General features: G+C 36.8%; 2 protein-coding genes across 3 annotated transcripts in view; one reads left to right on the top strand and one right to left on the bottom strand.

Annotated features, from left to right (window-relative positions):
- Positions 1 to 10,965, top strand: part of LOC138325813 (receptor-type tyrosine-protein phosphatase mu-like) — a 130,047-nt gene extending 119,082 nt beyond the window's left edge. For both annotated transcript variants that reach the window (XM_069271738.1, XM_069271737.1), the window contains exons 32-34: positions 50 to 207; positions 5,266 to 5,401; positions 6,156 to 10,965. In XM_069271738.1, the coding sequence (XP_069127839.1) occupies positions 50 to 207; positions 5,266 to 5,401; positions 6,156 to 6,230 (369 nt within the window). In that variant the 3' untranslated portion in view covers positions 6,231 to 10,965. The remainder of the gene's footprint in view (positions 1 to 49; positions 208 to 5,265; positions 5,402 to 6,155) is intronic.
- On the bottom strand, positions 10,943 to 27,710 carry LOC138325814 (uncharacterized). Its single transcript, XM_069271739.1, has 4 exons — positions 27,518 to 27,710; positions 21,154 to 21,271; positions 20,545 to 20,686; positions 10,943 to 11,471 (listed from the first exon to the last, which is right to left on the bottom strand). Exons 1-4 carry the CDS (start codon positions 27,626 to 27,628, stop codon positions 11,111 to 11,113), a joined length of 732 nt encoding a protein of 243 aa, XP_069127840.1. The 5' UTR covers positions 27,629 to 27,710; the 3' UTR covers positions 10,943 to 11,110.
- Positions 27,711 to 27,907: the final 197 nt, after the last annotated feature.

The following is a 27,907-nucleotide window of genomic DNA, read 5'->3' as shown; positions in this document are numbered from 1 at the left end:
ATTCGTTGTTGATGGTTTGATCCTCATTTTATTTGGTGTCTCTCTTCAGCCACAAGAGGTACCGCGGGTTGTGAGACAGTTCCACTTCCATCGCTGGCCCGAAATGAGTGTGATTCCGAGCTCGAAAGCCGCGCTGCTGGAGTTATTGGACCAAGTTGAGATATGGCAGAAACAAAGTGGGAACAGACCAGTCACTGTGCATTGCTTGTACGTATACTACATTTATTACAATTTCGTTTTACTAAGGCGGTGGCCGAGTAATTAGCATGCCTAATCTATTAACAGCTCTTATCTTCTTAGTGTCAATTTCAAAACCCACGTTTGGTAATTGTAAAGTGCAACCTATCCATAGGTCGATGGTATATCTCAATGTACTCCACATTTCAAAACCGGGAACGTCCCTATTTAACAATGACTGTTAATAGGACGCACTAGCGAAATAGACGCCGAAATCAAGCAATACAGGGAAGCTTTGCTATAGTGATGAAGGAAATGTGTAAGTCGATTTAGTAATGTAGAAAATGTGAAGGTCAATTAAGTAATGTAGGAATAGTGAAAGTCGATTAAGAAAAGTAGATATTGTGAAGGTAAGTACTTACGTGTACAATTTATGTTTGTATTCTACTGTGATCAATAATAGATAGTCTTCATTACCGAGCCTCATTAAACTGACAACACGTAAAGGTCAGTAAATTCACTGAGAGTTATTTGTGCTTGTTCTGAGATATTGTCACGTGATCACATTCATGTAACAGGTGGGAAAAATCACTAATCTAGACTGAAATATCCTACACCACGTGTTCAATGTAATTTCACTGATTACATCATTAGGATAGTTTCGTTTATTTCATTTTTATTTCGTCCGTCTGTACACCTGATTGTTCTGCCTAGTCTATATCTCTGAACTCATCATTAGACTAGACCTTTTTTACAGTCCTAGAGGTTTTCTGCTCGCTTCAATTGCACCACCGAGAAATACCTATATTGTAATCACATCGGCTTAATCCTGTCGAAATAACACAAGTCAGTGACGGTTCTGTTTCTCGGAAAGATAAGTTTTTTCAGTAGTTAGACCGACGCTGTTGGAGTACCAGTCAGATCCGCCGAATATTTCGAGATTTTATCATATATTTTGAAATTTAATTGCTGGGTCGATCTCTATCCGTTAAACATCCGAATTAGTTGATTACTTAGCCAGTCCTATATCATTGATATAATCAGTATCATCAGTAAATCAGGCCCCGAATCTGCACATTTCCTATCTATCCTCGTTGTGAGGGTCCCAACCCTGTACATGTCTGTGTTCGTTATCCTGGTTGTGAGCATGTCCAGTTAGATAGATGGCATGGTGACCCAGCCTATCGTCGAATATAAATGAATAGTACTTAGCTCTGTGTTGTAATGGATCAACTACACAAAACTCCAACATACACCCAATTACTGACTATCGATTACATTCCACATTGATTATTGTTTGTTCCGAGACGACTATGTATCTAATATAGGGATGGCGCTGTTGTCGCTCTGTTGAGAAATTATTCGCCGTTTTGTCTATCTCCTATTCTGCCCACATCCTATCCAGTTACTTTTTAGCCCACCATCAACAGATGGTGGGCTATTCAAATCGCTTTTTGTCCGTGGTCCGTCGTCCGTCCTTCCGTCCGTCCGTCCTTCCGTCCTTCCGTCCGTTAACAATTCTTGTTACCGCTATTTTTCAGAAAGTACTGAAGGGATGTTTCTCAAATTTTATATGTAGGTTCCCCTAGGGCCCTAGTTGTGCATATTGTATTTTGGGACCAATCGGTCAACAAGATGGCCGACAGGCCGCCATCTTGGATTTTGACAACTGAAGTTTGTTACCGCTATTTCTCAGCAAGTACAGGAGGGATCTGTCTCAAATTGCATGTGCAGGTTCCCCTAGGGGCCTAGTTGTGCATATCGCATTTTGGGACCGATCGATGAACAAGATGGCCGACAGGCCGCCATCTTGGATTTTGACAATTGAAGTTTGTTACCGCTATTTCTCAGAAAGTACTGAAGGGATCTGTCTCAAATTGCATGTGCAGATTCCCCTAGGGGCCTAGTTGTGCATATTGCATTTTGGGACCGATCGATGAACAAGATGGCCGACAGGCCGCCATCTTGGATTTTGATAGTTAAAGTTTGTTACCGCTATTTCTCAGAATGTACTGAAGGGATCTTTCTCAAATTTCACATGTAAGTTCCCCTAGGGGCCTAGTTGTGCATATTGCATTTTGGTACCGATCGGTTAACAAGATGGCCCGACAGGCCGCCATCTTGGATTTTTGACAATTGAAGTTTGTTACCGCTATTTCTCAGAAAGTACTAAAGGGATCTGTCTCAAATTGCATGTGCAGGTTCCCCCAGGGGCCTAGTTGTGTATATTGCATTTTGGGACCGATTGATGAACAAGATGGCCGACAGGCCGCCATCTTGGATTTTGATAGTTAAAGTTTGTTACCGCTATTTCTCAGAATATGCTGAAGGAATCTGTCTCAAATTGCATATGCAGGTTCCCCTAGGGGCCTAGTTGTACATATTGCATTTTGGTACCGATCGGTGAACAAGATGGCCGAAAGGACGCCATCTTGGATTTTGATAATTGAAGTTTGTTACTGTTATATATCTCAGAAAGCAGTCAAAGGATCTTTCTGAAATTTCATGTGTAGTAATATGTAGTTAAAGCTTGAAAAGCAGAGAAAAGATCCCTCTTTCCTTTGTCAGACAAAGATCGTTCTTAGGTGGGCGCCAAGATCCCTCTGGGATCTCTTGTTTTCTCTTGTCTAGCTCCGCTAACCTTCTGTTATTTGCCCTTGTATCTTCGTGCAGTTCCCGTTAACAAGATGATCTTCCTCCCATCAAACTGATGGAAATCACTTTGCCCATGCATAGCTTACCTTCTGCTTTTACTTGTCCAGTGCTCTTTACATAAATTCGCTCCCAGTTCATTTTCTTGCTATATCCAATAGATCACTCTTTGCCATTCTACTCCGAGGTATTTTCTGCCCATCTCCTGTTTATCTACAGTCTAGCTACAATTATCCCTGTCCAACTCCAGTTTATTTACTTATATCTACCGTCCAGCTCTCGTTTATCCTTGTCCAACTTAAGTTTTACCTTCATCTACCGTTCAGCTACCATTTATCTCTGCCCATCTCCAGTTTATTTACCTTTATCTACCGTCCAGCTCCCGTTGATCCCTGTCCAACTTAAGTTTTACCTTCATCTACCGTTCAGCTACCATTAATCTCTACCCATCTCCAGTTTATTTACCTTTATCTACCGTCCAGCTCCCGTTGATTCCTGTCCAACTTAAGTTTATTTACCTTTATCCATGTTAGAAACGCAGTAAGTAATCACAGAAAAGTAGTAGAAAAGGATCATTAATACAAGTAAACAATTAGCCGTGTATTCAAATAAAAATTGCAGTGTAGGGATTGTTCAGCTGTCAACATTATCCCGATCGTATTAATTCCGTACAAACAAAAAAACATCCCGGCCGATATTTGAACAAACTCTAATTGCCAGCGGAGCATTGAAGAGAAGGCTTTATAAAAAAAGTATCGAGCCCATGTAGTGTTTGCGTCTGTCGAGACGTTTTGAGACAGCTTCACTAAGAACTAATTGTAAGCACTCGAAGACGTGATTGCTCTCTGGCGGATGAGGCTGTGTTGGTATCTAATCACTGCTCAAGGTGTTCCATACAGACGGCAGTGAAATGGTGTCACGATATCTGGCTTGTTTAACTTTCGTGCACTTAGGCCAAGGCTAATATCAACTAGGCAATACCCACCATGTAAAGATGTTTATATAATGCAATTATAATTAACAATAGATACTGATATATTCCATTTTCCACCACAATTTAATTGGCGTTATTCTTTCGTCAGTCATTCTTTTATCCAAATGATTTTTTTGATTATTAACAGAAAATATCCTGATGAAATCGAAACTTTCATTTACACGTTTCGTTCTTTGACTTGATTCTGTGATCATTAGTTCATCCAACTTGTATGCCATGTCACTTACGTTAAAACAATTAAAATACGTATCTTAAAACTGTTACCGATCTCTTTCCTTCTTACATACGTAATGTGTGTGTATCGCAAGCCCTTTTGGCCAGACGATCGATAGTAGTTTATTGATGTAGAAAGTATAAAATCTCGAGGTAAATATTAGGGTATACGTGGTATTTAATTTATATGAGCACATAACGTGACAGAATGCCGGATTATGATTGGCTACACAAATGGGTACTATTTGCAATAGTGCACGGGCAAGCGGGCTCTATTGCAGTGGCGCGAAATTGAACGTGAATGTATTGTGACGTCACCATTACATGACGTTATAATAACGTTGCGCTTCGACCAAGACGTCAAGATGGCGGACAGGCTGTTGTGTTGGAGGATGGAAGCAAATGTTGCTTTTTCTACAGAAGACATGTTCACTTATGTTCTATATTGATCTACTTTTAATCTTCATGGGGCTGAATCCCGTTTTGTAGAATAACGTGGTGTGGAAAAGAAAATAGCGATGCGATGTGTCGCTTGACTTGCTTCTGTTACGATGACATGAAAACTAGTCTCATGTGAGGTTGATGTACTAAACCCTTTTTCCTCGCCTTCGGCTCGGGCACTATTCCATCTCTCGACAATATTATGAGGCAATAGTGCCGTCTCAACCAGGCCATGATAGATAAAAACAGGTACAAAAGACAAATATTCTAAATAGCTTTAATGTTTAACTGCACTGGTTGTGTATTTTATCTGGCTTTTAAAAATGTACAAATAATATATATTTTGTTTGACTTGTGAAAATGCACAATGTATATTATATATGGCTTGTGAAAACATACAAACAATGTATATGTAGATTTTGTGGGACTTGCGAAATGTAAAAATAATATATATTTTGTCTGACTTGCGAAAATGTACAATGTATATTTTGTTTGACATGCGATAATGATACGCTTAGTCCCATTTAGAAGATTGTACGCTGATCTACCTGAGCTGGAAAGAATCAAGGTCCCAAAATTAAGGAGGAAAGATTTGGTGTTTCTTTATTGTCCTTTAACCTGTTGCTTGTCTCTTTGAACTTCATCTATATCAGTCGACGTAATAGGTCTACTGAGATCACATAAACCTTTTAATTAATTTACCCTTCTGTGACAAATTGATGTTTATTTGTTTGTATTTGTCTTGGAAGGCGTATCAACTGGTAATAACATTTTTCTATTCCTTTCAGGGACGGTGCTACCCGCAGTGGACTATTTGTGGCTACAAGCTGTGTGTTAGAGAGGATGAAAACCGACCGAGAGGTTGACGTTTTCCAGGCTATTAAACAATTGCGTTTGAACAGAACCCAGATCATTGACTGTCTGGTATGTCAATAGAGAAACGATAACTCTCTACACTCCTTATTTCTAATCTACTTAAAACTTCTATTCAAATCTATACGAAATTGCTTCAACTTCGGATTATATATTTTGCTTTCCTTTTCGTATACGCTTAGGCAATTCAGGTTTAGTCAATAATTTAAATTGTCTGCCTGTTGAATGTTGAATGTGCCTTAAACCCGTGCGATTGTATCAGCTAAAATGAAATGTTTCCATTAATCTTCTTGTACTTTTTCCGGACAGTTTTATTCTTTGGGACCAATTTCATGACCTTGTAGTGTTTTGCCATCAACTTCTCGTAGCGATTAATCCACATATCGTTCAAAGCATTTAATGTTTGTTATCTTGAAAATATTTTCAATTAACATCATTTTGCGAATTCTTGTTTTAGCACTTATTTATTTACTAATTTATTAAAAACGTATTATCATCAGTTACGGTTCATTTATGATAATTATTTTCGTAAACCTTTTGTAGACGCGATAAGTAAAAATATGGCGAACTATTAAAATATGAAAAGAAGTCTTTTTTTTTAATAGTTCGCCATATGTGAAGATCTGTAAATGAGAAAGTGAAATAATTTTAGCTTAAATTGATTTTGAATACAGTGATCGCAGTTCTTAATTGTTCTACTAACGTTATACAGAAAATGGATTTAGCGCCACTTTGTTTCAGCGCAAAATATCTGGTGCGATTGATGCTTAAAAACATATATTTACAGTATTCTTTTCTATTTCAGGAGCAGTACAGATTTTGCCATGAGATCGCCCTAGAATACCATGCAACAGTCAGTGCGTTGACGACATTTTCTTGATACTAACAAACACTGACTTCTGATAGCAGAGGTGTTATCGTATATGTTATCTGTTATGTTGTCGTTATGTGACCAAGATATCGGCGACACAACTCACGTGCAGTCGGCGCAAATGCGACACATGTTGACTTCGGAATGTCCACGTGTTAGAGTATCAAAAGTGGTGCCCTCTGTTTTGACCACGTGGAACACGGACCTGCCTCGTGTGTGACCTTTACAGGACGTGCAGTGTCCCAGAGGGATATCATTCGCCCCGAAGATTCCCTACGCGAAAACGTTGTGATGTAGAACACTTTCTTATTTCGAAGATGTTATTTTATTTCTCAAAGGAAACTATACATGTTTGCGTCCTACTTCCTGTGGAATTAAGACAAAGGAAAGCTCAATGAGTATGGCTGTAGGTCTATAAGCTTTACATCCTGTAGTGTTGAATGCATTACTAGAGAACATACAATGATGTCATCCGAACTTTTAATGTTCCACTTCTATGCATTTTCATTGAGAAAATGAACATTTATAAGGATCAAGTCGGATAGATCATCACATAGACTAGCATTGTAGATAAACTTTAATATCTTGTGTTGTGACCAAGCGATGAGGTGGTACTGCATATGAAACATATTCATAATATCGTAACCATAACTTCAAAATGATGACATGGTGCTAAGATAAATTGTGGAAGCGGATAACCAAAGTAAGTGTGAACAAAGAGTGTATACTTAATGTGAGATAGGTAAGTGTACATGTAGATACACAGACGTTTAGGCAGTTAGAGTGAACGGTGAGACATAAAAACGGACGGTGAGACATAAAAATGGACGGTGATACGGAGTGAAAGGCAGAGATAATATACCGACGATGAGGCAAATAATGAGATGATCAGTAAAAGTTAGATAAAAAGTTCACACGACGAGACACAGCAAACGGTGAGAGAGACGACGGACAATGAGACATATTTATGAGACAGGGTCACATAGTAGGCAATACTACAAAGACATGGGATGCGGGACTATTTTCTCGGGGTATTTAAAAAAAAGGTGGACGAGCTGGTCCCACCACCAGAAGGAAATCTTTTTAGCCGTGGAAAGATACTAAAAGCTTTAATACTGTTTTCCTAACGTAACCAAGCGCCCAATTTTACGTCAAGAAACATGTAGACTTTTCCCATTGTAATCGCATCAGAAACGCTTTATCATTATCATTAAAATCGCGTTTCGTTGTTCCATTATTGACTGGTAAGACAATTTACTGCGTACGACTTTTACACAAGCAGACGATGTGAAGAAACACTAAGGAAGACGTGTACTTATTTTCAATAAAAAGACAATTTTATGGACATTTAGACAGAAACTCTATGGAGTGAATGAAGATACTCGCGCAAATACTATTCTAAGTGAATTATTTTTTCGTAACATATATTAGTCATGACGCAAAAGTTATTATACAAAATACTATACCAAACACATGCAATGCACTTAAACATGTTCTCTTTCATTGTCTCCTGAAGCTAAACACTGCTGATAGTATAGATCAAGTATAATGATAGGGATATATACTGCTTTGTCAGATATTGATCATATCATCGTCTTATGACTGGTGTTCATAAACTGTGATAAAAGTATATTAAATACATATACACGTATTTGTGTGGCAATATCTATACATCTTTGTTACTTCCCTCTTAACAACTGTAATATCGAACTATATACATGTGTACCTACTCTTGTCTGTTTGGATAACAACCTTGTGCCTCTACAACAATTTGGTCATGAATTGTCATAAGGCTCTCCGTTGTCTTCATATACCTTTGCAGTAAAGTTTAGAAAAATAAACCGTTCAAACGTCACTATACATTCATTTCAAAACCTGATAAACCTCAAATCAGATTGCTCAATGATAGATACAAAAATGTAGCATGAAATATCCTGCTTAAATACATGCACACTAAGAGTGCAAAACTAGAATAAAACGGATACAGTCAGCACTTTAAATAGTTATCGACACAAAACAATTTCAATCCTTTATTATTTAGAAAACTCATACTTGTGTGTCACTCATTAAGACACAACATGAATTACCATAGTGGATGTGATTTATAGACATACATGAAAACAAATATGCACCAATGACTTCTTTCAGACACAAATCTTACTGAAAATCAATAACATTGAAAATCAATTACGTTTTGCAACAAAGTTGATTACCGCCTGTTTATGTAAATGACCTATCGAATGTTTAAATATGCTATGTAGACCACAAATGACTCTATACTTGCCTGTACTAATGAAAGACGTCAGAGTGGCTGATGACGTCACGAATGTGCAATATATAAATAGATCATGTCATGAAATGCCATATGTAACATAATGGTCAGATTGTACTACGCCTATCGTATGCAGTTTGAATGTCATATGTATATTCACATAATACCATATTTATATAATACTATTATACATTCTAGTCATTATTTATGAAAGGTATGCATTTATAATTAGATATAAAATATGTACATTATTGATTTACTCATCTCACTATTTCTTATATTCATAATATAGAATTATCTGTAGCTTTGAGCACATATTTTTGCGTCATTCATTCGAGTGACGTCATGGATTTGTGGGATTACTACACATAATTTTCTCACATAAACTACTGACGTTATCAATATCTGTTTTTAAGCGCAGATAATCCTACATAATGAAGAAATTGATACTCTATTGTCATCAATAGCCATTGATACTTGTAGCATATTTACATATTTTATATAAATATTATTAATATAATCTCGTTGGCAGACATTAGAATCGCTAAACAGTATTGTATATAGGTATAGCAGATTTTATGCTAAATTTATCTGTACATACGTTTGTTTACATATAACAATACTCAACACAACATTCAGGTGCATTACATAAAACCATGTGAGGACTAAGAAGGAAGTTGCAAGTTCACAGACTGGTAAAGATATATACGAAACAAGTATTCTCGACTCATTGTCGATCCTGTATTGCAGTTAGATTTATTGTAACAATAGTCTTTATTGCATAACCTTTCATTACTATAATTTGATCATTATTTAAAGTCCGAATGTTCGGTACAAAAAAGGCCTCTTTTACTGTAACTTTTTCGAATAGTATCAGCATCCTTTTAACGATTTTATTGAAATCAATAAGTCATTGATTGCAGTCATTAATTGTAAAGATATTTTTCGCCTGGTATAGTTCTGGTGTGGTTTTGTGCAATTTCCCCTTTAAAACAATAAGTCATAATATCGCCGTTGACGATTTTGTATTGATGTTGGTTCAAGCTAATTCAATGCAATTTTTAAGTTATTTTCTTATTTAATTCCAATTTGATATTTTATCATTCTGCATACTAAATTCTTTCGCAGCTTCTTAATTTAACGATTTCTGTTTCATATCATGTTAACAGGTACAAGTATTAACTTTCGCGGAAAAAATAATTAAACTACCTTTGAAGTTGTGAAATAAATATTTGTAGAATTCATTTTAATAATAAGCATAAAGGTCGTGAATGTATGTCATGTGCAAAAATATTTACAACAAATGAACTATGTATTTCTCAACAATTGAGTGACATTAAATATTTTTGAATAACATCATCTACATTATGATATATGATATAAACTACAGAATCGTCAATGATCCGAGAATGGTTGTCAGAGACGTAGAAGTTAAGATGTTAGACAGATGGGCGTGTAAGTGAAATGGTTATAAATGGAAAACAGCCATATATATAATATTCTGTATGTGATTTTATCCTTGTTGTTCGTGTAATGTTGGATATATTTTATTTATTCGTGACTACTTTCTTTGTAAAAGTGTTGATGATCATTTGTTGAAGCCAGGCACATAATGAAAGTTGCGATTCGATTTTCTTTTTACCGGTTTCTGTGAAGATGTGAGTGAAATTGTGAGCTTATGTCTGTGTACCAAGAAACCAAATCTAGTAGTACTACTATCTGTGGGTGGTGAACGTATAGAAATCTTAGACTGATTTTACATGTAATAAATAAGCTTTCAAAGTATTAGGGAATTTAATCATTTTGTGATATTTGCTGATCTAGTGAACAGGTTCTGTCTATTATTGATGTAAAAAAATCTACATATTCCTTTACATAATTAATGACGTTTCTCACTCATGATGTAACAAATGATGTCTGCTGATTTTGGCGGATAACTCGAATAACTCACTAGGAATATACGAAAATATATCTATGGTTACAACAAGTCATGGCGACCATATGGTCATCATAGAAAACTACAAAGAGTACAAAGAGTATACGTAGTCAACGCTGGTCATGATATAACGGTTAAAAAGGGCCATTTCTGTGATTTTTCTGCGGGAACTCGGGTTTGTTTCTTGTCAGTGTAATATATGTTGGTAAAAGTAACTTCCATGAGTTACCATACTGCTTTTCGTTTAGACATTTCTTTTGAATCCAAACAGGACATTTTTATTCGTTTTCATGTATTTTGTTGAAAACAAAATCCGTAGTGACTGAACCCATATATACCTTTCTTGTTACTTTTGTAAGCGTAGTACTTGGCGGAGGAACCTGAGTTGTGTTGTTTATATTCGTTTATATACGCTGGAACAGCTTCACGTGCATAGCTGTTATATATAATATATATCATATGATCATGCTGTACAAACCATCTAATTAAACGAATGTATGATCACTCCATACTATGATAAAACTATTTAAGTGTAACCAGTGTTCTGTTTTTATTTCATTTTGCAGAAATTCGAAGTTATCATGAGCTGATACATTTCTACAAAAATGAATAGTAAAAACTAATTATATACACAAATAATGATTGATATACACAGGAAAGGTATCTTATACATATGTTATATCAGAGCTTTTGCAGAAACGGAACTGGGTGGACTTTGACCCCCTTGGAGAAGTTAACAGCTGCTTTACTTTCCATACATTTATGCCACCATCTACAATGCAATTTACTCCCAGACATCCCAATGTAATTGGAATGAATTACGTCACATGCTGCAGACATTTCCTCAAAAATTACTAGAACACTATTCGGGCTAAGTTTCCGGATCTCCCTGACCGTTCCGAATTTAGAAAATATGGTTCGGAGAAGCTTTTGGTTAAAGTCGACTGTGTAACGCTTCTGTTGCCACCTGACGACAACTGACGCCAAAGGGAACTGGAGGCGTTCATTTTCCCGGAAATTCTTCATACTGGCTTTCATCCAACTGATAGTACAATGAAAAGAGAAAAAACGTAACGAAGTCATTAATGAAGGTTGTTATGAAATGAGAATTAAATGGCTCGAAAAGAAACAGTATCGATTACAGATAAAATGTACGAAGGTAAAAATGGCACTATACAGCTATTGAGGGTTACATGGCTGAGATATTGATATGGACTCTTCCACCCCTGTTTTTACACCAGAGAGGATCACTCTCCATTGGCAACAATAGATGTGCATTGTCAGTTCACGGATATCAAATGTACGGATTTAATTTATAACTAGACTTATGTCAGTATGACATGAAAAGTCGCTGCAACAACAAATTTTGATTGCTTCATCTTAAAAACAATCTATCCTACAGATCCGATGCTACGAAACACATGTGTTGAATACTCCGCAACTGTTTGTGTTTGTTATTTCTGTCATTTAGTTCAAGTTAATTCACGGGTTATTTAGTTTAATTTTAAGAATTATGAATAGTGGACAGTGCTCATATTTAACTGAAGGTTATTGTCGACCAAATACGCCGATGTTTCATGTAAAACCGGCATGGTCAACACGTTTTAGTGTTCTCACGGCTTGTCATTTTTGACATGAAACGGTAAAGATATTCGTCATTGATGCACATCGTTTCTGTCGTCATGGATTCTAATTCAATACAACCATTACCTAAAACATCTACTTCAGGCATTGCAGTTTCAAATATGTCTATTTGTGAACGTAACGTACATGTAGTTGAGAAACTGTGCTTTACTTTTCGGCCGCCATGTTTTGTTCGCAGTCAGTATAATATGTTTAGCCGCAAAGTTTTGCATTTTACTCTGGATACAAAACTACTTGCTGCGATGCTATAATGCAGTTAATACCTGCATTAATCTCTGAAATATTATCAAACTATCGTCGTTTCAATAGCAATACCGTTCGAATTCCCAAAGACGACACTGTGTGAAAATGAGATATGACTTTAATCCGACGTCATTTTCCACGGCCAAAACTAGGTCATTGAAGCCATATACATACAGGGAAAGAAGCTAATATTACAGAAAAAATGCATTATGAAAATACGATTTCTCTTTGTGAACTGCAACAATATCAGGTAATGATTATGATAATATGAACAGGTTGGTGACATGGCTATTGCTTGTTTATCTAACTTGCGCACTGTCAATACCGGAAGTCAGCAGATAAGCACGCATCAACCGCAGATGGGTTCAACACGCACCTATCTTAATAAAGGCGCTTGGCTCAGCCATTAACGGCTTCAATAAATGGCCTTGATTATACACGATTGAAACAGAATGTGACGTCATCAAGTATTGCTTCTAAGAATAAATTTTCGTTTTTGTTTCTAGCTGTACAATATAAATGGTCACTTTAATAAGTTTTGCACCTAATGACATACAGTGAACGTGGATGTTTTTCGCTAAGTCGTGTTTCAAACAGTTTTGCGGTGTAACCATATTTGCGATGGACATCTACAGTATAATTATCCACATGTCAAAACATGCACTGGCTTGGGTTGTTCGCGTTTTTTAATAATGAACTTTTATTGAAAGCGAAATAACTTTTACTCCAGGACAAATTCTACTTTTACAGAATACTTCTGTTGACGTCTACGTTGATATTGATTTTTTAAACAAAACGCTTTCTTGATTCTTTTCACTGTTTAAGAATTGAAAGCTTGACATACGAGTATTGGTTTCATGAAAAGGAAATTCTATCATGTTCTTGATGTAATGATTTTGTAATCCAGTTAACCGAATGACTTTGGTGGATATTTCACTGACGATAGTAAAATCACCGCTAAATTATGTTCGCTTACAGGTATATGTAGACCGGTAAAAGGACAAGTAGGACATAGGAAGAAATTAGGAATTGTCTTAAGGTGATAGAATATATCTCGGCTGTGAAGATTGATCACCTCAAGCTAGATGCCCAAAATACAATGTTAGAGCACATAAATCATTAAGAAGTTGTGATAAGTGTAAATGGTAGATTAGGAAACACCCAGCGATAGGCGAAACATAGACAGAACGGGGGCATACCGAAACGTCTATTACAAGGGAAAGTCGTACAAAAAACACGGCCGCATTGAAATGATAACATTCTCTATGTTCTGTGAGGAAGCTGATAAGTGCTTGGATGTTATAGCGAATTATTTGATACATGCCATACTTGGGGGGGGGGGGGGGGGGAGGGGGGGAGGGGGATGAGGGGTGTGTGTGTGTGTTACATGTACTACTTAACATCAATTGGTGACAATGGACTTTAAACTATTGTTTTAAAGTCAGTGTGGCATTGTATTTTTTAGCCCATTTAAACTCATCTATGGTATAATAATGATTTCTCATAGATGGAAATACTAAACAGTACTTCCGACAAAGTATTGAACTTAATACCAAAATTAGAATGTGGCTGTCACTACGCCATCTTACTTAACTGGATTGTTATGACGATATGGAACAGCCGAAGCTGCACTATGGCTGCTTTCAAATTAAGTGAAAAATCAGTCATTGAAAAGGCAGACATAAAAACATTGGTACACGAGGAGAGAAAGATTTGGGAATCAGTTTTAGACCAGCTTTTTATTGAAAAAATCCTCAACATATATATATATTCTATTCGTATTCATTATTTGATTTTTTCAACGACGTGATGATTATATAAAATATAATAAAAGTAATGGTAATTTCGTGTTCTTGATGGATAAAATAAAGAGTAAAATGTTGAAGCAAGTCTAATTTTAGTTTAAAAAATGTATTCTAAAGCCATTTGTTTCATTCAACCATCGCTGATATATCCTTGTGAATTCGTAATTCACAGTCGGGAACATTCAAGAATGTGCTAGATTTTGGAGTTAGAGGAAAGGTGGAGTACCCAAAGATAAAATGGTACTTGGCAACTGTAACACGGTGGTTTCGAACTCGCAACAACCCAGTGGTGGAGGGCTAGTGGTAACGTGTCGAAACACCTTACCCCAACATCTTGCCGCCTTTGCCCAAGTAACGCAAGAACAGCTACCATCGAATTGTTCACAACCACTAACTTTCGGCCATGTTCGAATCAATGTGAAGCAGTTATCATGTACTGGTTCTAAGAAGTTATATTTCCTTGGCATTCCTTTACCATATAAGGCTGACAAATCCTTTCATATTCAAAGTTATTCTTAAACATAAAATGCAAAACCTACATAAAAATGGATTACATATCTCGGCGTCATGACATGAGATAGCCGGATGGTTTATTTCAAGTGTATTAACAACATGTTTTGTGGAAAGACTGTTATGGGCACTTTAGGTAAGCGAAATGCATCAAAGAACGCAAGGCTGATAGGAAAATATCATTTAAGTTAAATAAAAAGGCAAAAAATTATTAACATTTAAAATGCATTTGGAAATAATCTATCATCGATATAGCCACTTAATGATCCATAATACTTTATAAATATAATGCAAAAGCTAATGATGGAAGATTTAGATAAAAGATGCACTAATGTAAGGAGCTCCATACAAATATATATGTATTGATAAAGCACAGCTTCGGTGTGAGCGACTGAGCACTAGTCTATCAACTTCTTACCGATTGCAGCAGGCCGTCTATAGTTCTTAATTAGATCTATGGTAATTGATTGGAAACATACAACGGCAATTCTGATTGTAAAAAGACGGGGTTTTTTTCTTTTCGATTTTAACATTATTTGCCAAAAGATGATGTCATTTGTGTTTAAAAAGCAAAAGTTTTCACGAACTTTTATGGTTTTGTTTTCAAGGTCAATCAGATAAGAGTAGTTATTCAGCAATTCTTGCCTTTGTAATACAAATTTAAAGATACAGTATCGACTTTTGTCAATCTTTGGTATGCCTATGGACGTTTTGTAACGGTAAAATGCAGTAATAATGTCATTGGAGTGAGACTTATTTTGCAGACGTTATTTCGCTTGTCTTTCACATCCAAACCTTTAACAACAAAGAGAAATTACGGTTGTTTTTATTTTTGAACATTTTCAACATTCTGTGAAATCATTATACATGTATTTCATGACGGTTTGATATTTTTATCTAAATTAACGAAATAAATCCCCATGGAATTAAGTCTGTACACGCTATATAAAGTATGCCTTTGTGAGGTTTACCCAGTGAACCAATTCAAATCCAAACAAAAGAGTGAAAGTTGATCACCCAATAAAAGAGAAACAACTGGTATCAATCGCAATCTAATCAGAATTAGGCCTGTAATTCCACTCCACCACGATACTGTATGATACGCTCCAACTCAGTGAAATTCTGCTGATAATTACCTTTTGACTGTACAGTACCAACTTTCTTTCTCGACTTATATTTCCCCATTCCAAAACAAATTCGCGAAGATGAACATTCGCGGATTTAAAACGTAAATGAATTTTTTATCAATATAAACAGTGAAGAAGACATCATTTCGCAAAGAGAAAGTTTCGCAAATTTATTTGGAACGCGAAATTCGCGAAAGTCAGTTGCATGCGAAAAATAGGTTGGTGTTGAGTATACTATTTGGTGAGGAATCTTGCCTGGACGGTAAAAGTTCAGGTTGGTGTATAGTATGGTGAGAGATTTTACCTAGACGGTAATCGTTTCCTTTCCAGAGGTGTAAACCAGTTGATGTACAGTATACCATTTGGTGAGAGATCTTACCTGGACGGTAAAGGTTTCTTTTCCAGAGATGTAAACAGGTTGGTGTACAGTATGATGAGAGATCTTACCTGGACGTAAAGGTTTTTTTTCCAGAGGTGTAAACAGGTTGGTGTACAGTATGGTGAGATATCTTACCTGGACGGTAAAGGTTTCCTTTCTAGAGGTGTAAACAGGTTGGTGTACATTATGATGAGAGATCTTACCTGGACGTAAAGGTTTCTTTTCAGAGGTGTAAACAGGTTGGTGTACAGTATGATGAGAGATCTTACCTGGACGTAAAGGTTTCTTTTCCAGAGATGTAAACAGGTTGGTGTACAGTATGATGAGAGATCTTACCTGGACGTAAAGGTTTCCTTTTCAGAGGTGTAAACAGGTTGGTGTACAGTATGGTGAGAGATCTTACCTGGACGGTAAAGATTTCCTTTTCAGAGGTGTAAACAGGTTGGTGTACAGTATGGTGAGAGATCTTACCTGGACGGTAAAGGTTTCCTTTTCACAGGTGTAAACAGGTTGGTGTACAGTATGGTGAGAGATCTTACCTGGACGTAAAGGTTTCCTTTTCAGAGGTGCAAACAGGTTGGTGTACAGTATGGTGAGAGATCTTACCTGGACGGTAAAGGTTTCCTTTTCACAGGTGTAAACAGGTTGGTGTACAGTATGGTGAGAGATCTTACCTGGACGGTAATGGTTTCCTTTCTAGAGGTGTAAACAGGCTGGTGTACAGTATGGTGAGAGATCTTACCTGGACGTAAAGGTTTCCTTTTCAGAGGTGTAAACAGGTTGGTGTACAGTATGGTGAGAGATCTTACCTGGACGGTAAAGGTTTCCTTTTCAGAGGTGTAAACAGGTTGGTGTACAGTATGGTGAGAGATCTTACCTGCACGGTAAAGGTTTCCTTTTCACAGGTGTAAACAGGTTGGTGTACAGTATGGTGAGAGATCTTACCTGGACGGTAATGGTTTCCTTTCTAGAGGTGTAAACAGGCTGGTGTACAGTATGGTGAGAGATCTTACCTGGACGTAAAGGTTTCCTTTTCAGAGGTGTAAACAGGTTGGTGTACAGTATGATGAGAGATCTTATCTGGACGGTAAAGGTTTCCTTTCTAGAGGTGTAAACAGGCTGGTGTACAGTATGGTGTAAGATCTTACCTGGACGTAAAGGTTTCCTTTTCAGAGGTGTAAAAGGTTGGTGTACAGTATGGTGAGAGATCTTATCTGGACGGTAAAGGTTTCCTTTCTAGAGGTGTAAACAGGCTGGTGTACAGTATGGTGTGAGATCTTACCTGGACGTAAAGGTTTCCTTTTCAGAGGTGTAAACAGGCTGGTGTACAGTATGGTGAGAGATCTTATCTGGACGGTAAAGGTTTCCTTTTCAGAGGTGTAAACAGGTTGGTGTGTAGTATGGTGAGAAATCTTACCTGGAAAGGTTTCCTTTTCAGAGGTGTAAACAGGTTGGTGTATAGTATGGTGAGAGATCTTACCTGGACGTAAAGGTTTCTTTTCCAGAGCTGTAAACAGGTTGATGTACAGTATGGTGAGATATCTTACCTGGAAAGGTTTCCTTTTCAGAGGTGTAAACAGGTTGATGTACAGTATGGTGAGAGATCTTACCTGGACGTAAAGGTTTCCTTTTCAGAGGTGTAAACAGGTTGGTGTACAGTATGATGAGAGATCTTACCTGGACGTAAAGGTTTCCTTTTCAGAGATGTAAACAGGTTGGTGTACAGTATGGTGAGAGATCTTACCTGGACGGTAAAGGTTTCCTTTTCAGAGATGTAAACAGGTTGGTGTACAGTATGGTGAGAGATCTTACCTGGACGGGAAAGGTTTCCTTTCTAGAGGTGTAAACAGGTTGGTGTACAGTATGGTGAGAAATCTTACCTGGACGTAAAGGTTTCCTTTTCAGAGATGTAAACAGGTTGGTGTACAGTATGATGAGAGATCTTACCTGGACATAAAGGTTTCCTTTTCAGAGGTGTAAACAGGTTGGTGTACAGTATGGTGAGAGATCTTACCTGGACGGTAAAGGTTTCCTTTTCAGAGGTGTAAACAGGTTGGTGTAAAGTATGGTGAGAGATCTTACCTGGACGGTAAAGGTTTCTTTTCTAGAGGTGTAAACAGGTTGGTGTACAATATGGTGAGAGATCTTACTTGGACGTAAAGGTTTCCTTTTCAGAGATGTAAACAGGTTGGTGTACAGTATGATGAGAGATCTTACCTGGACGGTAAAGGTTTCCTTTTCAGAGGTGTAAACAGGTTGGTGTACAGTATGGTGAGAGATCTTACCTGGACGGTAAAGGTTTCCTTTTCAGAGGTGTAAACAGGTTGGTGTACAGTATGGTGAGAGATCTTACCTGGACGTAAAGGTTTCCTTTTCAGAGATGTAAACAGGTTGGTGTACAGTATGATGAGAGATCTTACCTGGACGGTAAAGGTTTCTTTTCTAGAGATGTAAACAGGTTGGTGTACAGTATGGTGAGAGATCTTACCTGGACGTAAAGGTTTCCTTTTCAGAGATGTAAACAGGTTGGTGTACAGTATGATGAGAGATCTTACCTGGACGGTAAAGGTTTCCTTTTCCGAGGTGTAAACAGGTTGATGTACAGTATGGTGAGATACCTTACCTGGAAAGGTTTCCTTTTCTAGAGATGTAAACAGGTTGGTGTACAGTATGATGAGAGATCTTACCTGGACGGTAAAGGTTTCCTTTTCAGAGGTGTAAACAGGCTGGTGTACAGTATGGTGAGTTATCTTACCTGGACGGTAAAGGTTTCCTTTTCACAGGTGTAAACAGGTTGGTGTACAGTATGGTGAGAGATCTTACCTGGACGGTAAAGGTTTCCTTTTCAGAGATGTAAACAGGTTGGTGTACAGTATGGTGAGAGATCTTACCTGGACGGTAAAGGTTTCTTTTCCAGAGGTGTAAACAGGTTGATGTACAGTATGGTGAGATACCTTACCTGGAAAGGTTTCCTTTTCTAGAGATGTAAACAGGTTGGTGTACAGTATGATGAGAGATCTTACCTGGACGTAAAGGTTTCCTTTTCAGAGATGTAAACAGGTTGGTGTACAGTATGATGAGAGATCTTACCTGGACGTAAAGGTTTCCTTTTCAGAGATGTAAACAGGTTGGTGTACAGTATGGTGAGAGATCTTACCTGGACGGTAAAGGTTTCCTTTTCACAGGTGTAAACAGGTTGGTGTACAGTATGGTGAGAGATCTTACCTGGACGGTAAAGGTTTCCTTTTCAGAGATGTAAACAGGTTGGTGTACAGTATGGTGAGAGATCTTACCTGGACGGTAAAGGTTTCCTTTTCAGAGGTGTAAACAGGTTGGTGTACAGTATGGTGAGAGATCTTACCTGGACGGTAAAGGTTTCCTTTTCAGAGATGTAAACAGGTTGGTGTACAGTATGGTGAGAGATCTTACCTGGACGGTAAAGGTTTCCTTTTCAGAGGTGTAAACAGGTTGGTGTACAGTATGGTGAGAGATCTTACCTGGACGTAAAGGTTTCCTTTTCAGAGATGTAAACAGGTTGGTGTACAGTATGATGAAAGATATTACCTGGACGGTAAAGGTTTCTTTTCTAGAGATGTAAACAGGTTGGTGTACAGTATGGTGAGAGATCTTACCTGGACGTAAAGGTTTCCTTTTCAGAGATGTAAACAGGTTGGTGTACAGTATGATGAGAGATCTTACCTGGACGGTAAAGGTTTCCTTTTCAGAGGTGTAAACAGGTTGGTGTACAGTATTGTGAGAGATCTTACCTGGACGGTAAAGGTTTCCTTTTCAGAGGTGTAAACAGGCTGGTGTACAGTATGGTGAGAGATCTAACCTGGACGGTAAAGGTTTCCTTTCTAGAGATGTAAACAGGTTGGTGTACAGTATACCATTTGGTGAAAGATCTTACCTGGACGGTAATGGTTTCTTTTCCAGAGGTATAAACAGGTTGGTGTACAGTATGGTGAGTTATCTTACCTGGACGGTAATGGTTTCCTTTCTGGAGGTGTAAACAGGCTGGTGTACAGTATGGTGAGTTATCTTACCTGGACGGTAAAGGTTTCCTTTCTAGAGGTGTAAACAGGTTGGTGTACAGTATACCATTTGGTGAAAGATCTTACCTGGACGGTAATGGTTTCTTTTCCAGAGGTATAAACAGGTTGGTGTACAGTATGGTGATTTATCTTACCTGGACGGTAATGGTTTCTTTTCCAGAGGTATAAACAGGTTGGTGTACAGTATGGTGAGTTATCTTACCTGGACGGTAAAGGTTTCCTTTCTAGAGGTGTAAACAGGTTGGTGTACAGTATACCATTTGGTGAAAGATCTTACCTGGAAGGTAAAGGTTTCCTTTCTAGAGGTGTAAACAGGTTGGTGTACAGTATACCATTTGGTGAGAGATCTTACCTGGACGGTAAAGGTTTCTTTTCCAGAGGTGTAAACAGATTGATGGCGCTCTTACAGCATACCTGCCTCACAAAGTGGATCACGTTTTCATAACACATACATCTTACTCCTGGCTTTTGGGTAAGGCTGGCCGAGGGTGGGTCTGTCAAGGGGAGATATAGGAATATTCAAATCATCTTGGACCGAAAATACCCGACATTCCTTCATAAACACAGTTGAATGTGCTATGATAGTATAATTACTAATAACTAACGACAATATTAGGGAAAACATCTTTAGCTTAAAATTTATTTTAAAACAGAGAGGACGAAAAGGCACAGGTATGTTGTTGATGCATGCTAAGTTAGTAAATATTTCAGAAGTGAAAGCGGTTGTAAAGATGGAGTCAGAAAAAGAAACCGAATACACTGATAAATGAGGCCCTTTTTCTTAAGATTTCTTACAGTTTTCTCTATATGTAAACACACGTTAGTTTGTGTAAATCTGATATTTGACCGTCATGTCACTTTGTTCAATGCTATCTACTATTACTGATTACGGTAACAGATCTGACCACTCATCTCACTCCTAACTCACTTCTACAGACCCCTTTGATTGGTGGGCGTGTACCTGCTATAGAGCACGTGAAGGAGGGCCCGGTTTTGTCCAGATAGCGTTGTCGGATCATGGACACCGGCTGTTTGGGGTCTGCGAGCCGACAGAATACATGCCATATGTCTGTCCCAACCTATAGCAGAGAGAAAAAGAAAGAGAGTGAGGCGGACAAGCAAAGAGAAGACAGACAGTCAGAAGGGCAGTGTCTATCTAGATATATGATGTGCTGGAATTGGTAGCCATCTTTGACACGTGTGTTACAAATATTAGATTGTGCAATGCAATACAGTGATGATGTATTAAAATCAGACAATGTGTATCTTAATCAAATTGATGATGATACGGTAAATAGAAAATTGTTGAAACGGGTTAAAAATATAACAGTTACAGAACACACATAGGATTGAGATAGATTAAAATAAGCTCAGTGTTAAATGCAGCAAAAGCGTGTCATGGTAAACATACATAAATACAATGAAAATACAGTAAATAAAAGACGGACAAAAATACAATGGCGATACAGCCAAATCAACAGCAGCGATACAATAAAAAAAACACAGTGGAATACAGCCATACAAACCACATAAACATTAAAGCAATATACATGTACCACAAAAAACCACGAGATGGTGATACCACAAATATCCCTGCTACCGACGGTGTACCAATACATGCGAATTTATTTCTAGATTGGTTATGTAAAAAAATCCATTCCCGTGTTGTCCATTCATGAAACAAACAAAAAAGTTCATTGGCCTTTCGTTTTTAGCTTTTAAGTAATTTCCTTTTTCATACTGACTGGAGGGTGGAGGCAAAAACAGTACATTGTGGAGTTTTTGTATCTTAAAAAATATCGGGAAAGCTGATATGCGAGTTTAATCCTGTCTTTATCCTATAACTATCTCGAGGTTTTATCTTTTTGTCTTCGTATTTTATTCAACCTCTTGCAATTCTGCCATACACCAACGAAAACAACTATCTTTAAATGTGAAATACGAGATAATTCTTGTACATGTATATGTGGTAGGTTGTCGTGACATTTGAATCGATACAAACACCGTGTCTTTATCTCTAGTGAAATGGACAATTAAGCATCAGAGTGCATTGAATCACTGCAAATATCAAATGATTTCCTCGCCGTCATTACAAATTGGTGGTAGCTACAGTCGTGGGACATAAGTATTCGTCACTGTTGTTTTTTCGCTATATATTCTATTCTATTTTTATTTTACTTTTTATTTGAATTTTCCTGATCTCATTTATCGATAGATTTTCACCAGATTTGGCATTCTTATAGAGAATTGTCTACACTTTCAGCTCATAATGTTTTCAAAATTTTCCGATGCTTCATTTTCAAAACATCATTATTTTGGAGCACCATTTAATTTTATGACGTCATTTCCTTCTTTGTTCTTACCAAAATGGCAACGAAAAAGTTTTGCTTTCTAATAAAACGCCGTTTTCTCAAAAAGTAGGTAACGGATAAATTATGCAAATATTATGAGCTTAGAATGTAGACAATGTTCTATAAGTAAGCCAAATTTGGTTGAAATCCATCAATTGATGATATCAGACAAATTCAAAGAAAAAAGGGTAAAAAAAATACATAGAATATATAGGGAAAAAACAACAATGACGAATACTTATGTCCCATGACTGTACGTCTTGTAGATCGAACTCGAACCGTTGAGTAAAGTATCTTACGTATATAACTCACTAAAGCCCCAACAGTATAGTAGTGTATTTATCATTCCAAGTAAATGATCTTGATTGAAAAACTAACTGTATGTAACAAAAGAAGCTTTCAGATGGCTATTTGTTGCTTTTTGCATACCTTAATTAATTGGAATCCATCTCATCATTGGGTACAGCGTACACCATGATATATGGTACCTGCTTGATTGTATATATATATCTATACAATTAGCAATATCAACAATATCAATTAAAGAATTAAAATAGCTATCAATACCGTAGAATTTGCCAATATATAGCTGTTTAATTTTTCATATGGGATGTGGAGCAAAAGATTTCTGTAAACTTTTGTTCATTGTCACTTGGCAGAATTGACTCCACTGACTTGTCGCTTTAAAACGGCTGTGATTACATCTTTAGATGTGTCCTCGATCACAGACCATGACGTCAAAATTAGATTTTATGACTTTTCATTCCGTTCTGTTAAATTGTTTTCTGTTTAATTATACCTCCATTTGTGTTTTAACACTTATTTCCTGTATTTTGTGGAATGTTCTGCTATAGAGTTAATGATAATCATAATGTCTTACGATATTTCATTCGGTCCAATCTATTTCTTATACCACCCAATTAATACTTTTGGAAACGAAATGGAAATAATTGGTGTACGCTTAATGTTTGATTTGTCTCTGAATACAGATGTGTTGCCTGTAGAACAAGTAACACTTTCTGTTTGTCTGTAAAGAACACAAAGAATACATTTAATCATTATAAATGACTGAAAAAATGTTCGGCAATTATCTCGCGTTACAATAAGTAAAAACAAAAACAAAAAATGATGTGAAAAACGCCTTTATATAAAATCTAAATGAATTAATTTGTTTATATCAGTAAAAAATATATTATAATTTTTTTTTATATAAATTCAAATTATTTAATTTTAAAATCAGCATGCAAAATAAATGTCGATGCTCCAAATGTACCAAGCAAAGCCTGAAGACAACAAACTCAAGGTTATTTGTCCTGTTCCCATAATAAATCTGTTGCATTCTCCAATTCCAATCACCAAAACATGTTGTCAAATTACCAAATCTGCTATTATAACCTATATCCAGTTGTTTTGGCGGGACATTTTAGCGATTACTCAAGAACATATAAGATTCATAAAATTGATATGACTAAACTATATCTCCTCGTAAAGATACCTGTCGCAAAATTTAGATTTGCGAAAAATGATATGTTAACGTTTACAGTGAAACTGGGAGTATTATATTGCCCAAATAACCAAATGTATGGTATTTGAGTAGGAAAACGATTGGAAGCCGACCCAGGGCGTCTTATAAAGGAATACCGTACAACTCATTGTCGCGGTGACTAAATTTCAGGTTTTTTTTTTTATACATACAGACTTCCGTTTTTCCAAATTACCTGTATTTTAAAGTTCCGTGGAGAATTAATCTCGCGATCTAGACTTCTGTAGTTCCACTTTACCTGTATTAAAGTTTCAGTGAGATTTTATTTCGCGATCTAGTCTTCTGTAGTCCCACTTTACCTGTATTTTAAACTTTCGCGGAGATTTAATTTCGCGATCTAGACTTCTGTAGTTCCACTTTACCTGTATTTTAAAGTTTCGTAGAGATTTAATCTCGCAATCTAGACTTCTGTAGTTCCATTTTACTTGTATTTTAAAGTTTTGTGGAGATTTAATTTCGTGATCTAGACTCTGTATTTCAAAGTTTCGTGGTCATTTCATTAAGCGATCTAGACTTCTGTGGTTCCACTTTATCTGTATTTTAAAGTTTCGTGGAGATTTATTTTCGCTATTTCTTGTCGCTCGCAAAATCCGCGAACACAAGTCGGTTTACAGTATTTTATTAAGGATATCACTCACTACAATGCTATGAGGTCGTTTGCTTGTTACCGTTCACGCATCAAGTTGAAAAAAAATACTACGTCTTCACAGCATTACATTTAATTAGTACCTTTTCTTTGAAGTTGTGCATATAATTTGTTCCTGATATCCCTGTTTGGTAACAAAATGATTTCAGAGCTATACCGGGAAAAGGATACACGGAAATTATCGATAATTGCGAGCGGTGTCTTGCAATGTAAAAAGGTCATGGAGCATTTAAAATCGTTTTTTGTCTCAGGTGCTGGAGAGGATAGGGAACAAAGTATTACGAATTGCTAGTTATATCTGATGATAATTAAAGATTTGGATTAGATATGGCAGTTAGCTGTCGATATGGTTTCGGGCTAATTCTGTTAAAATGTGTAGGTAGGGTTTCCGTACCGTCAATTAAGATAAATCTTTCGGTAAGGTCATAACACAACGTAAAATCAGAATGTGTCAAATTCTCACCGTGAACGAATACCACGGGCGATTCATGGAGCCTAATTAGTAGTGAGATATTGAATAGGTATACTCTGAGGAATTAATCTAAAGGCATACGTCTATAGCGACACGATAACGCCAGCGTAATACAATAAAAATCATACATCATGTTACACATGCAAGGAATGAGAGGGGAGCTGAACGGTCAGCAGTGGGTTTTATGACAAAGCCAAGGCACTTCACAAAGAATACGAGCACGGGGATCTGGAAATAGATCACTACATGTAGACCTAGTTCTTGGTGGATTTTATATACCAAATGTGAACATTTTCGGTTGTTGTTTTAGTCAGAATTTACACCAGTCTGATCATAATTCCTTCCAGTATCCAAGACATTTTATAAAAGATACATGGTTTTTTGCTTTCTTTGATTTTTAATTAATTTTGCCTTCTTTGATTTTTAATTAATTTATGTATTTTCTGATTCACCAAATAATAACTGATTACCTATGCAAATTGCCAATTTAGAGCACAAGGTTGTTGTTGGGAGCACAAAGTGCTTAATAACCAAAGATCAAGTAAATCAGTGACATTGTAAGTATCCAGATAATCCAATACACTAACATCGTCCATGTTTAAAGTCCCATTATGCTTTCACCAAACTTTGCTAAAATATACATTAACATCCCTTATGAAAGGTTCTTCATTTGGTTTCTTTACAATGAAGATAATTACGCAATAATCAATTAGTAAAGAATTCTTAAAATAGAACGGGTTGATTTGCATAGTTAAAAATACCTCGTGTATAATACGTATGTGTTCGATACCCGGATATAGTAAACAAAACAAGCATGGCCGAGACAGAGGGCAGTTTTGAGGAAACGGTGAGCAATATAATGTTCTATAATTGTTTAGTATATGATACATTTTAGATTCCACAGATTATAAATGTGTCCTGTCAAAGGTTACATATAGTTTATATAAAGCTTAATACAAAATACGTATTAATCGAAAAATAGTGGATGTAAATAGTGAAATGCATATATGGGGCACCATATGGGGTATGTTATCGTACAAATATAAACACGTGGCCGTGTCATTTTTGGTGATGATCGGTTGATTTTCTTTCCTCTCGTGTAATAATTTGAGATAAATACAGTATTAATCCAAAACTATATATAGATAAATAAATACTGGTCTAAGTTTCATGAACATGTTCGCGATCGGTCTGCGATAGAGTAGAACATGTAGGTTTTCCAGACTTCGTATGTATGTATGTATGTATGTATATCTATAGAGCAGGTAATATAACGGCATGGCGTGTTTGTGTTTACTTTCATTTGTTTACGAGTTTGGCGAGTCATCCCGTGGGAGGCCTCATCAGGTAACACAAACGTACGTGTGTTCGGTTTCGATGTACACAAACGCGTGTTCGGTTTCGATGTACATTTCAATAAAGCTAGATTAGACCCTATAGTCATCTATAAATCTTTATTACAAAATAAATGAGATCATCAAATACCATTGCAATTATAATTTTGTTAATTGCTTGCTTTCCATTCAAGAACAAACACTTTTTGAATAGTTTTAGCCTAGTTTTATATAGAAACTACATGTAAATACATGCATGTACAACATGTATTTGTAGGTCCACGCGTAGAATGCGTGGGATCGTAACGTGCAGTCGATCGCGATCGAGCAATGCAACTTGACCGCTAAATTGTCGTTGTAACGGACCTATGTGTGTTCGCTGACACGTATTTGGCGAGTCTTCAGTGCGTTCGCCATGCACGATGTTGAAGTCCACTTTTTTGTGCCGACGCATGCGTACTAGATTGTTTTGGCTCTGGGGCGGAACTACGGATTTCCCCCTCTCCGAAGAGGGGTTTTCTATTGTTTTTTAAAAACATGGAAATGTTGGGCATTTTTTATTAGCAGATATTTTCATAAGGATATATGCTCTACTATTCAGCAAAGTTTGGTACTTTATGACGATATTTTTTCACCCCAAAACATAATGGGGCTTTAACAAAATGTTGTTGAGTCACTGGGATTCCCATATTTTTACTGTACAGCTTAAACGGCAAATAATAGTTTGCCTCTGCGACATTCTTAAAGATTCGAGATTAAACTTGCGGTATACTTGAATAACCAAACATTAGGAGCAGTGCAATGTCCACAAGTCATTTGGGCATTGACCAAAAGTTAAGAGAACAAAAATACCCGTATAAAATTTATTATACGAGTTAAAACAATCGGCAATAGACCCCTCATGGTCACATTTAAATAAATCGATTAAAGAGTTATTTTATTTTTACAAAAACAATCTCTTATTGTGATGAAAACCTACCTTGTATTTGTAGGGAAGTAGCCGGTCTTGTGTGAGGTTTGAGGAGTAACTGTTCAGATTAAAGGAGTTATACGGAACTACAGGCAGAGGCGGCAGTAACTCTTCAGACATGTCTCGTGGGTATCGTCATGACAGCGAATTAAGTACGGAACAGTTGTATCACGTAATAGTATTAATTTATATCACATCACATGACACAATTGTTAACGTCACGTGGAACGATTGTTTACGACGTCACGTGGCATATATACGTCAGAAGAAAAGAAATCTTGCGCCATGTAATATACGCTAACTTATGTAGTATTCGCAAACTTTACGTGAATTGTTCAGTCATATCTATGATTTATTTTAATGGCGATTTTGAGTATGTAAGCAGTATTATAAACTATG

Source organism: Argopecten irradians, chromosome 6 (assembly GCF_041381155.1).
Source record: "Argopecten irradians isolate NY chromosome 6, Ai_NY, whole genome shotgun sequence".
In the NCBI taxonomy this organism is placed as follows: domain Eukaryota; kingdom Metazoa; phylum Mollusca; class Bivalvia; order Pectinida; family Pectinidae; genus Argopecten; species Argopecten irradians.
Note: the sequence above shows the minus strand (reverse complement) of the source record. Positions and strands in the feature narration are given on the sequence as shown.

Excerpts from the sequence above, each read along its gene's own strand:
- LOC138325814 (XM_069271739.1), bottom strand. The coding sequence starts at position 27,628 with ATGTCTGAAGAGTTACTGCCGCCTCTGCCTGTAGTTCCGTATAACTCC. Across the intron at positions 21,272-27,517 it reads TACTTCCCTACAAATACAAG|GTTGGGACAGACATATGGCA; the intron begins GTAGGTTTTCAT and ends TCTCTGCTATAG. Across the intron at positions 11,472-20,544 it reads AAGAAACCTTTACCGTCCAG|TTGGATGAAAGCCAGTATGA; the intron begins GTAAGATCTCTC and ends TTGTACTATCAG.